The 13,338-nt window shown below is 34.3% G+C and overlaps 1 protein-coding gene across 1 annotated transcript in view; it reads left to right on the top strand.

Moving 5' to 3' along the window:
* Positions 1–12,806, top strand: part of LOC106652164 (serine/threonine-protein kinase MARK1-like) — an 87,794-nt gene extending 74,988 nt beyond the window's left edge. The window contains exons 4-10 of the mRNA XM_023459256.1: positions 10,781–10,842; positions 10,902–11,031; positions 11,168–11,483; positions 11,552–11,655; positions 11,732–11,833; positions 12,045–12,251; positions 12,316–12,806. Of these exons, the coding sequence (XP_023315024.1) occupies positions 10,781–10,842; positions 10,902–11,031; positions 11,168–11,483; positions 11,552–11,655; positions 11,732–11,833; positions 12,045–12,251; positions 12,316–12,613 (1,219 nt within the window). The 3' untranslated portion in view covers positions 12,614–12,806. The remainder of the gene's footprint in view (positions 1–10,780; positions 10,843–10,901; positions 11,032–11,167; positions 11,484–11,551; positions 11,656–11,731; positions 11,834–12,044; positions 12,252–12,315) is intronic.
* Positions 12,807–13,338: the final 532 nt, after the last annotated feature.

Genomic DNA, 13,338 nt, shown 5'->3' on the forward strand with positions numbered 1-13,338 from the left:
ATAGTTTTTATTTTAGATTTTCACAAATTCATAAATTATTTGAGCCCTTATCGAGAGTGTTTTTCAAGTTTACGCCATTGGGTAAATTCATTGTGGTGAAACAAGCAAGTGTAGATATACGTGAATCTTCGAGCCTTTCAAGTGTACAGCCGAAAAAGTATTTGCATCCTTGCAAATAGTGTGCGTGAAATTTATAATCAAATGTTATAAAGTGAAATAAGTGTGATCAGTAGTGCGTGCCCGAGTAAATTTCACTTGAGTCGCGAGTACTTGTAGCTTCCGTAAATCATTTGTGTTAGTTAGCCGTTGTAAAATCAATCATGGAGGCTTACAACCGACAGATGACCACGTTGATGCAACTTTCGTGCGAGAATCGTATGATGAAACGCGAAATTTGTCAGATGGACGTCGCGAATATCTGTAATGAGTTGAGCCGACGACAGTGTAGTACACTCGGGCCGATACAAATGCTGTAAGAACGTCTACTGCGCGCGCATTTACGAGACGACCCTTGATATTTTGATGCAGTGCCGTGGTTTCATACTGACGTTATCTCTAGCGACACCGAGTCCGCCGTATTGTCGCATTCGAGTGAGAAAATTGAGAGGTCGGGAAATGACGCGAATGAGCTTGTGCACTGTGACGAAACGAGTTCGGAAGACGAAGGACCTACTGTTATGGTTGTCGAGGCAGAAGTATATGCCCCGCACGACGAGTCATTCGAGCCATCGGATTCTGTCGTAACAAAATCGAGACGCGAACACGCCGAGCCATATGCATCATTGCCTGTACCGTCATTTCGAGTCAAGCCTAACCTCTTAAGTCCGGTGCCGACAAAGGACGTGCCTTCGCGAGTAGTTATTCATAAAGAGATATTGAAATCTTTGCGTACGCAAGATTACCATCTCACGATAGCGGAGCGAGTAAGTGAGCGAAGAATGAGTATTCGATCGACTAGAGCCGCCGGCAATGTTCTGAGTAAGCCGAGTACTAGTAACTCATCTAAAAAGTCAATTTTGAAGCCGCAAACTAATAATACACTACCGAAGCCCTCTATAAAATATGAGCCCAATCGAATCGAGCCATCAGTAGAATCGCACACTGATTCCGACACAGATGACGAGCCTACTGTGTGGCATACGCCTCACCTGGAATGTCCTAAAACTTGCCTTGATTATGCAGACAAAGATGTAATAAGTAATATTAATTCACCCCGAGATTTTGACTGTGGAAATTCGTCTGCGATAAAGTCTAGATTTGCACCGATATTCAAGCCAAGCACTCATGATGATTGTACTCCGCGAACGTCTCACAATACGAATGCGTCGTTTATAGCCAAGTCGAATCCGTTTGGCAAACAAAACCAAACACTGCCAGAAAGAAGCCGAGGACATTATTATCATACGAATAGACTCCTCGGGTATATGTCTGATGAAGCTGAAGAGCAACCTTGTTCGCGACCACGCGAACTTGAATATTCTGCCGGTAAATTGAGAAGTTGCAAGCCAGTTGAGCCGGTAGTCGATACTCGTCGTGCTTTATTCGATCGCGGTGGTGTATTAGGTAAAATTCAAGCCGTCAAGTCACTAAAAACTTGGAACCTGAAGTTCTCTGGCGAGGAAAAAAACAAGGACGCCGAAGGCTTCCTTGACCGATTAAATAAGTGTGTGTATAATTCGGGTCTTGTTGCCGCAGACATTTTGAGTGCATTGCCGTGTATACTATCGAAGCGAGCTCTTCGTTGGTGGCACACAATTGAAAATCGAGTAAATAGTTGGGGACAGTTCGAAGATAAATTTAAACATCAATTTATCGGAAAATATGATTATTGGGATTTGATGGACGATTTGCAAAAGCGAACTCAAGCCAAAGGAGAACGTATCTCGTCTACTTATCGTGTTTCCAGTACAGTTAGAGTTGTTGTCAAGTTAAAAAAAAAATAATAAAGAGAGGTGCCATGGTCAGAGCTGGTGTCAAAAAAATCAATTTGAAATGGTATTGCGTTTAGTATGCGAGAAGCTGTGATGACAAATGAATTGTTGAAAGACGATGTTTAAGGAGCAGAGTAGCATAAAAGGGGTGGTTGCCACCTAGTAGAGCGACGTAAGTTTGGCCGAGAAAATGCCAGTGCGAAACGACGAGCAAGATTAGCGTGTGAACGGTTTTGAATGATGTTGATAGCAAGCAATGAAATCAAATACTTTCAGCGACGCCACAAAAACAACCAACCAAGAGCAAGTTGATAAGGTGCCACATCCTCACGCCACTGCATAAATCAATATACGAAGCGTACATACGTGTTCTACAGCCTCTGCACTCTTGCAGTGAAGGATAGAGAGCGGCGGTGAAAACGCAAAAATTTAAGAATAAAGTGTGACCTTGAGATTATAGAGCTCAGCTGAGAGTCCCAACGCAAGCAAGGGTGATTACGACACCGAGACCCTTTATAGAGGTTGAATAGTCAATGGGAAAACCATGGATCGATACTCTCTGAACGATCTGAAGATCAATTCTTGACGTGTAGAATAGGCTCCCAAAAAACATAGCTGTCTTTTTCTTCGGATTAAGTTTCAACTTATTACGCACCACCCAATCTGCCACTGCATTTGCATCTACACTGCTAGTGTGAATAAGCTGCTTAATACGCTTAGGCCTTGCGTGTGCAAAAATCTGCGTATCATCAGCATAAATGATGTCACGCGACTTCCTCAGAACCTGTGGGACATGGTATTTGTAGCTACGTGTAATAACGACAAATATTGCTGAGAGTATAAAGAGCTTTTTATTGAGTTCCTCTCGGTGTGGCAATCGTAACGTAACAAACTCGGGGAGAGGAATGTATTTATCTCCCGAGCAACAACAAAACAAAAGGCAATGTACAATCAATAGGAATATTGGATTGTACATGCAAGAACGACTTGAAGTGCGTCGCCGCATATATACTACCAGATCGTCTGCAAATTAGGAGGCGTATTAGGAGTAGTAGGTTAAATACAGACCCTTGAGGAACTTTTTGTGATATAGTCGGGTTGTATTAGTGTTTTCGGAATGCTTTTTTGGTGAGTGATAAATTTAATGAATTTAAGTGGGCTAAGCAAACAATCTGGTATTATACAGGTTAGGTCTACTGTTAATCTACTTGTACCAATTTTTGTATAAGATCAATTCAAACAGTACTGTTTACGACAGCACAGAACAAGTACCAGTGATTTATGATTAAATTTGATTATTTAAACAATAGGTAGTGTTCAATTTTGATAAAACCTTGTACTATTCTTGTACCTTGTACTATTTTCACCACGATACCAGTTCACTAATAACCTGACTTTCATGACTCTTAAACGCACTAATTTTACTTAGGCATCTTATATATTCAAGAACGAGTAATAAAATTCATTCAACAGTAACAAAAAGAAGTTCTCAATTGCTTTTTAAAAGTTGACAGCGCTATAGTACTTTTTTAGGTTTTAAAAAGAAATATTCTGCATACGATTTCACTAAAACGGTCACTATCATCTTTTCTTCCATTATTTTCACAGTCGTAATTTTAATCGTTCGTATGAATGTTCCACGTTTATTTAATTATGACAATTGTTACGACTAAACACGACAAGCAAACGCGACCATAATATTTTATTATTCTGCTCTCACACATTTTATGTCATCGGTACAAAACATTAGTATTTTTACATCTATACATGTTTATTCTATCTTTATTGTTGATCAAATTTCAGTTATATAAAAAGAAAAAAAGATGCGACTATAGGGGCGATAATGTTATGCAATCAAAATGTACTGATTTACGTCGTTATATTGATTTTGACAGTTCAATTATAATTTCAAGATTATTCTTAGGTCTGTTCCTCAGAGAAATACGCATGAAAAAGAAATTACGCGTGAATCATTCATAGTGTTACGTAGTCACAGCTAAAAATACAAGTCTCATATTTATAAAAAAAGTCATGCGTTAGTAATGCATATGGTTCAAATAATGCGCAAACCCCTAGGAGATGCTCAATCATAAAAAATGATGTGCCACGTAACGTTCAACACAAAAATAGTCCACGCGCATCGGTAAACAGTTGTGCCACCCAGCGATGAAATCAATGAGATATGTATCTATAACATAAATACACAATTGGAGAAACAAGAAATAAATAGAGAGACACAAGTACATGTGCGTGTATGTGAGTGGGTTGTATTGGCTTAAGAAAAACAAAAAGGAAAAATCATAAAAAAGCACGTCAGATTGAGCTTTATTTAACGCTTATATCCGGTCGCCGGGGAGTTTTTTCTCGTATGTGCTTTGCGGTGGCCAGGCTGCCGCTCGTTTTACCCTTGCGGACGATAGACGTAGTCAGGGCGATCGAGTGAATACAACACGACTTTCGAGGGAAAAACAGTGGCACTGAGCGTATCATCTGAATGAATAAATTTTTTTCCAATGGCTTATTGTCAATACATTGCCGCGAGGAAGTTGCCAAAGTACAAGATACTGTGTTATCAAGTGATTTGTTTTAATAAATTTAACCAAAGGATTATTTGTAAACGAGGTACGTATTAAATTGAAAATGTATACCAATATCAAAAGAATTACCGTATTCGTTATAAATATTAGAGCGTTTTTGTATTTGATGACAATCCAAATTGTAATAATTATTAAATAAGCTGCACCCAATTCGATTCGGTTTTTCATTCAACTTAAAAGTTATTCAATATCCAATTTAATCTTCAGTGACAATTTTCGAAAATGGTGAGATTCGGAGGAAGGGTCGGTTTTATTTTCCTCGTTTTTCAATTGAATAACGTATTTTAATAAAGTGCATATTCCATTTTATTGCATTTTCAGTGATTCTATAATAAATGGTGTGCGGATTTTACCTTTATGCTACGAAATATGGCGTACAAAGGCTCTTCGTGCCAAATTATTCGGAGATACCTATTTACACTGTAACAAAAGAGTATAGTTACGTATAATATGAATAATCTTCAAAGTATAAATTAAATCCGTTCTCTTCACTTTATCAATTTCCATCAGTACTCAATAATATCAATTTATGATTTAATATACTATACTAGATTATATATTTTGAAAAAAAACTGCAACATCTTATTCACAGCTTGATGATATATACGTTTGTCTGAATAACTTTTATTCAAATTAATTTTTCAAAATATGATCAGTAATAATTTATTTTATCTTGGAAACTATTAAGTGAATTTTGGTATCTTTAACGAACTTCATCTGACGCCATGTTTGTAAATAGTCATTTATTACTATTTATTAAGCATGCAGTGCGAATATGTGATCCCAATCCAACTAGGTACGGAAGAAAATTGTAAGCAAATATGTTCACGCGTGTAGATACATATCCGAGGAGTGCACCCACTCTATTATGCACCCGATGCCATGTGAGACAGAGAGAGAAACGAGTCGAAGTTTTCGCACTGGTCCCGTTAGGCAATCAGTGTGAATCAAGCCTCGCGTCTTATACTTACACTTTTATGATTGCCGTAAATTACCAAAGACGATTTTTTTACTGCACGAGCGCTGAGCTATTCAGACGCAGAAGGTCACGCGTTTGAGCTTACGGTGTACGTAAGTGCGTTGTACACGTGGAGCATTTGCCGAAAGACTCGCCCAATGAACTCGCAAACGCTTGAATCTCTTATTCTTTGAGTTGAACCAAGTATTTTTTTGATCGTTTTTTACCGCAAATCTTTAACAGTCATTTCTCAGTTTCTCCTTTCGACCCTTTTCGCTTTTGCTTTGGCTTTTTCTTTTGCTTTGAAGATCAAATCGATTTTTATTAGCTTTACTATGAAGAGTTGTTACTAAGGTTTGAAAAAATATTGTAAGCTCAATGCATATGAGCAATTTTTGTCCTCTAAAATACTATATGAAAAATAAAGCATCTGAAGCTCTGCTACTTGAACCTTTTGATCCATAGAATTACCGAACTAATGTACGTTTCATTATTTTTATTGCCGAGAATTCAAAGAAACTTTGTGATTAATTAGCAAAACTCGTTCTCATTTTTTTGAGGTGCGCTGCGATATAGCACGCGCAGGTCTTTCACTCAGCGAGTGGAATATATACAAGAGTTTTATTACCAACCGCAAACGAAAATTTTGCAGACGCGCTAACGAACTAGCGAGAAATCTTCGTCAATTATTTCCCTAGTTTTTTTCTGATGCTTTGAATTTATGTACTTTTATACGTATCACGTAAAGAAATTAGTGTACGTATCAAGTAAAGAAATTGCAAAAGGCGAAAAATAAATTGAACCATATAAAAAGTAAAGGCATACATGCAGACCAAGTGCTCGTGACATTGGTACGAAACCTTGTTAAAAATGATTAATTGAATTTAATCTATTAAATTTATTTGTTCAAAGAAAAATTTTTAGAATTTTTTTTTTATAAAATAATTTAAAAGAAAGTAGTACACTTTTTAAGGGAGGGGGGGTTAGTACACATGAATTTTTAGAAAAGTAAAAAACTATAGCATAAGTTGAAGTTGAGTCTTAATAAAAAAGACTATTTGCCCAAGTCGGAAATCTTTTTTTTTTCTTAATCATGAGCTTGAAATTACTGAAAAGGTTGAGTTTTTTAGGTGAGAAAATTGTACATTAAATTGTAGACTTCGTTTCGATGATATACGTGTTTCAATTTTACCAGCTTGTTATCGTTATTTTGTAATAATCTTATATGCCGGTATTATAATACCATTATAATTTACTGCCAAGAATATTTGAAAATTAACTATGTAGAGCACTCAAAATTTATCTTTTCTGTAGCAAAAGTGCACCACATTTGAGTTTTTACTCGATTTTTCATTATAAAAGAGCATTTGACCCCAATGAAATTGAAACACTCTTTTTGTAACTTGATATTTTGAAAGAAACAATTAGCTCATATGAAGTTGTAAAATGTAAAAAATCACTTTTGCTGGAAGACCTGTAATTGAATTAACGGGTCTAAAGAACAAAGAGAAATGTGAACATGTATGTGAATAATGTCTTCGTCATTGTCGACGCTTTACACGTGCACTTTCTCTGACAAGTACATTATAAAAGAGCAATAAAGCATAAGAGAGCTGAAAACGGAGCTTAAATGAAAATGTGCATCGTGAGTGGTCACCAGTGCGTCGCCAGTGCATTTTTTTTATCTTTGATTATGCAACCATGAGCAGTCAAACCGACCTAGCTCAAGCAATTTTCAAATAATTAAATATGCAATCCCAAGTAACCCTAAGTAACCGAAAGAAACCTAAGAAACCCTATCGACCAAGCACCTGTCTTTAATATTAATTAAATATGCAAACCTAAGTAACCCAAGTAACTAAATTGCTCAAGATCGTGTGGTTTTTTATTCGTCAACGTGCAACAATAAGTAATCGAAGTGATCAGACACTTTCAAAATTTTTCGACTACAGATAAACTATAGTATGGAACCGAATATACTCAACTTGTGCCATTTTTTTTGATCTTCAAATGTGGAATTATAAAAAATTGGAAAAAATTCAATAGCTGGATCGCAATGATTACATGCTATAGTTTATCTAAAATAAAAACCCAAGAGTGTAAAAGTTTCTGTGGAAAATTCGCAATTTACACGATTCAAAAGTTTTTCAAGGGCAAATTACACTTTTTGAAAAATCGTCACGGAAAAAAAAGTGTAACAACTCAACATAGCAGAAAAGATGTATGAAGCATGGGCTACACTTTTTTTCGCACTCATTTCACATTTCCAAAACCGGTAGCTTGCGCATCTTACACATTTTCTGCAGTGACGATTTTTTTAAAAAGTATAATCTGCGCTTGAAACACGTTTGAAAAGTATGAACTGCGCTCCTCGCACTTCTTTCAGACAACAGTTTTCAAAAAGTATAATTTGCGCTCGACGTGCTTTTGAACAGTCAAAATTCAACTTGATCATTGATAATATACTTTTTCCCAAGATACAAAGTTGTGCAGTTCATACTGTGCACATCACACAACTCGCAATAGTTTTAGTCGTGATACCGCCCTTTATGCGTTTTTAAAATTATAAGGCTTTATTGCTGTACCTTGTGCAAAGGTTTCGGCTCAGAAACTGTCTCTGAATATTTTATTCCTTTCGTTATTAAGATCATTTTACGAACCACTAACGGTTATGCATACTTCTCTGCCAATATGCTAAGTACTCTTTTTATTTAATTTGATGCGTGAATGAACTGAAAATATCATAATTTCAAAGTGCATGCCAACCACATTAGAAGTTAACGCTTGTACTTACACGTGTAAATACTAGTTCTTATAGTATATAATGTTGGCGTATAACGGTGATTTCAGAAAAAAATGATATGACTGAGAAAAACACATGAGTTCCATATTTTTTTGGTCGATTTGCCTATGAATTTGACTTGAATATGATCATATAAGAATACTACGGGGGCTCCTGCTCGCTCCGCTCGCCAACCCACCGATTAAGTTTAACACTTGAATGAAAAAAATAATGATATTTTTAATAATCAAACTGTCAAGTTTTTTATTGATGAAAAATTAAAAAAAAAAGTAATCTGTAGAAAAATGAATTTTTGTATAAAAAATTTTTTAAAGCAGTTACAAAATATACGTTATTGTTATGAATTTAACTACACTCGGGAACAAAAAATTTCATCGAGTTATTAGCGATTAAAAATGAGAAAAATGCTAATTTCGTGATTTTCCATCGCGTGTAATAACATGAAAAACAATATTTTCGATAATGTCAACGCTTTTTATTATTCTTCAGACATCTCTATACAAAGTCTCGTAGTTTTTTTGAGCATTCATTCTCGAATTTTGACCCTAAATTATTTGAAGAAGTTCTGCGGATTTACGTATAAATAAACAGCACGAGCTGGTTGATTTGATTTTATGGGGTTACTTGCGTTTGCATTTATCTAATTATTCAAAAAGTGTACGAGCTTGATCAATTTAGTTACTTGGGTTCCTTGGAGTTAGACATTTGATCATTAAAGCTGTTCTAGCTGGATCGATTTGGATACTCAGGTTATACAGGGTTACTTGGGTTTAAATATTTAATTATTAAAACTACACAATCTGGATCCATTTGGTTACTTGAGGTTACTTGGGTTTGCAAATTTTTTTTAAAAATGCACGAGCCAGGTCGATTTAGTTACTTACGTTTGCAGATTCGAAACTCGAAAAATATTTTTAACTGGGTTGGTTTGGTTACTACTGGCATTTATCTTAGTGATTATTTTTGGTGTTACGTTTGTAACTTATAAAAAAAAATTTTTAAGATCGCCCCCCCTAAACTTCGGTTCTGGATCCGCCCCTGGAGTGGTGGCTTCTAGCATTGCGCTTAGTGTATGTGCTTTAACCACTACCGGTATCACGCTCTGAAATACAATTTGCACCCAAAAGGGCGAACCAGAGAAAACATTCACACAGAAACATTGAAACGCCAAATATTATCTACACTTAAATCATAATTTGACGTTTGTACTACTAGAATTACTTTATGTAAAATTCGCATTGCCATATTTAATAATTGATTGTGGTTGATTTAATAATCATGTAACATCATTTATTTTCCCTTGAATGGCCAAACCCATCATTTAAATAAAAACAAAATATGAGACTTTACTATAATTTTTTATGTTGACCTACATTAAATTGGTTTCTGCGAATAATAAATTTGAATAAAAAATTAGGAAAAAATAAATCCAAGCTTAGAAGAATGTGATGATAAACATTGCAAATGTGAGCATACTTTCGATACAAAATATGCGAATCTTGACATCTCTATATTATATTACAATGTAGGTAACAGCGAGGTGCAAAAATATGGAAAAAATTTTACCTTGAAATTGACGAGACTGAGTTTTCCACGAGTTCGCACACACAAACACACACACTTAGTTAGTAAATAATTTTTCAGAGCGGAGGGTAAAATAAAGAGATTAAAAAAAAATGTATACGTAGGATAAGAAGAGAGCAGTACTTTATCATTTCTTACAAAATAACGTGCAAAAAATAAAGGGTTTCCAATAAGTGACTGGACTCATAATCTATTGTTTGTAGTATGTAGAATCTTTTAACAATTCTTTAAAAAAAATTTTTTTTTTTGACTTGTAACATTACTAGACGAAAGAATATTGAACACAAATTTAAGTCAATTGTAAGGTTTCTTTTGACAATTTAAAATAAAACAATTGTACTTAAACTATAGACTTTTAAATAAAAAACAATATTTCAACACGACAGTATAAACATAAGCACTATAAAAATCAAAACATCAAAACATTGAAAGTTGCAACAACATTCAAAGTCCTGATTTTTACGGTCGGGATGATTCATTGACACGCAAGTTCTGAGCGAAATTAACTGTCTTCAAAGGTTTTTTTGGTGCAAAATAAATTTCACGAAGTTTTAATGCGGGAACACAATTAAAGAAGGTAATACCGCAAAGATGGCCATTCGGCAGTACACATTATGAATAATAATAATTTATGATATTATTTTTGAATCGCACCTGGTATTTGTATTACCTGGTACTTTTGAATGATTTATGAAAATAATACTGTGCTTTTAAAATTTACTTTTAACAGACTACAAAATAACTGACTGTGTTCATAAATACTGTTTATTTTAATTTGTGTACTAATGTCGAATTTAACATTACAATATAGAGTTTATATAACTATAATTCGAAAGAGAACGTTTCAAACATATTTTACTTTCTTTCAAGTTATTAAAAATAATACAAAAATATTTATAATCTACAGAGACTTGAAAATGGAAAACGTCATGTTATTCGATAAAAGAAAGGAGCTAATCAAAATTGTAGGTATGTGTTCTAAATCTAATTATTTGTTAAAAATATTACAATGGATTTTTATTTTATAGATTTTGGATTAAGTAATATTTATAATGATGAAAACCCTATGAAAACTCAATGTGGATCTCCTGAATACGCAGCTCCAGAGCTGTTCGTCAAAAACTACAAGTATGGTCCAGAAGTCGACTTATGGAGCTTGTAAGTTATATTTAATATCGGCGTCTACATGGAGATAGTGTATCAATAATTTTAACGAGACTTTTTTCACGATTAGTGATTAAGTAAACATAAAAATTTTATCCAAAAAATTTCGCTTTTAATTTTTTTAATTTAGAGGAGTTATCCTGTATGTGGTATGTTCAGGCAGATTACCATTTTTATGTCCGAAAGATAGACAAGTAACGCTGGAAGAACGGCGCAGACGGCTCTTGGCACAAATCAATCATGGCCTCGGTCCGCATCAAGAACGGGCGATCATTGCTTTATCTTCCGAATATAAACATTTAGTGAGCAGACTTCTCACGCCTGCGACTAACAAACGCATGGGCTTGACGGAGTTGTGCCAACATCCTTGGATAGCCGGATGTAAATTTTTTAAAAATGACTCTAGCCAGAAAAAATTTAATCAGTTAAACAAAGATCATCATACGGTAATTTGATTTTTTCATTATTTTTATTTGAATTACATTGTGAATATGGTTTTTTTCTTTAACTATAGGTTATAGAAGAAATCATGGGTATCGCTAATTTGAATCGTGATGCAATCGAATTTAATATTGCGAATAAACGGTACGGAAAAGTTGGTGGTATGTACAATATTTTGTAAGTAATTCACATATTATCAAATCTAAAAGCGATACTAAATAAAATATTTAATGAAATTCTTGAGTCAAAACAGAATTCACAAAATTGAGAGTGATTGTAGATTAAAAGAACAGCAAAGTTTACTTAATACGTGTTTAAAGCGAGCCTATAATCAAACGAACTCGAATGTTATTAGGTATTGATAGTAATTTACCATGCTGGGACCATAAGCATTACTTGATGGCATGGTGTAGCTTAGGGCCGCAGCGAAGCGAGCTTAGAAAAATTGTAAAACACCATTGTCATAAAGTGTTACCTTTGGCCCTCGCATGGTATATTATTCGTATTTTCAAAATTACTAAAAAGTTACAATAATTTTTTACATCATGTTTTTTATTTTCATATAGAAATAAATTCGTTCAATCAAAATTGAACAATATAGTGACGGAAAAATTTACAAGAAAAGCTGAAATTAGCAATGACCCCGAAGTTAAAACTGATAATACGACTAAAAATGAAGTTAATAAAGCATTCAATAAAACGATTCCACTAAAAACACAACCATGCGCTAATACAACCAGGGTGTTTATAAGAAGAAAGAATAAAATCACCAAGTACATTGATAAAGTTAAGAAGCGCATTTTTTTAATAATTATATAATAAAAATTTTTGTTTAAGCTTCCAACCTACTGAGAACAAACCAATGACCCAACCGTGTCCAAAAAAAAGTTTAATTTGTGCACCTTACATGTCAAATAAATCTTTTCGATCTCAGAAACAGCCACATCTGGCAAATAACAGTAGAGAAAAACCTACAATAACTGAAGAGAGAACAAATGTATATAAAATTTTTGACTATTATTTTATGACAGAAAATAACTGTCGGTTAATCTGGTACATGTTATACATGACATCTAAGGGAACTGCGATTAGCTATCTACTGACATCATCAATTTTAGAAATCTCTCGATATTGAGTTCACTTATTTAACACCTTATGATTTACAGAAAGGCTCTCTACGAAAATCACGACTGACCAATAGCGCCAGCAGCCCTATAAAGACTTCATTTTGGCAATCGCAAGCTATGGACTGCTGTCGTAATGATGTTCAATCAACGATTACATATAGACTTATTGGAGACAAATATAATATGGATCCCGCGAAGAGGAAAGAGCAGTGCAATAATGTTTTGAAAAAATCTAAATTTTCTAATACGAAAGAAGTTCATACGAAAAATCTTTACAACTGTAAAAACTCACCGAATATCTTCAGTGGCTTAGAAAAAGTATGCCACTTTTAATACAGTGGTCTAAAGGGTTTTAGTAGCTAATGGAGTAACAAGGTCTTATCTATATTTTTTTTCATGTATATTTAATGAAAAATGTTCAAAAAAGTCCACCTAACGTATTTTCAATGAGGGGATCAAAATACATTGAAAAAACCAGGGTGACACTTTGTTACTCTATTGGCTACGAAAATCTTCTTAGTCTCCGAATTTTTCTAATATATAATTTCTTATTTTATTATAATACAAAACATTTCTTATCATTTCAGATGAAGCATAAAAATAAAATTTCATGCCTAGGAAGTCATACTTCTGAAGTTCAAACATATCGAGACGTAAAGATTCATCATTTACATACAAAATTAAAATTTTGTGAATCTTTTAAAAAGCATACGTCTTCATTGAGAATTGACAA

The sequence above is a fragment of the Trichogramma pretiosum genome, unplaced genomic scaffold (genome assembly GCF_000599845.2).
Source record: "Trichogramma pretiosum strain Unisexual culture from Peru unplaced genomic scaffold, Tpre_2.0 scaffold31, whole genome shotgun sequence".
Lineage (NCBI taxonomy): Eukaryota > Metazoa > Arthropoda > Insecta > Hymenoptera > Trichogrammatidae > Trichogramma > Trichogramma pretiosum.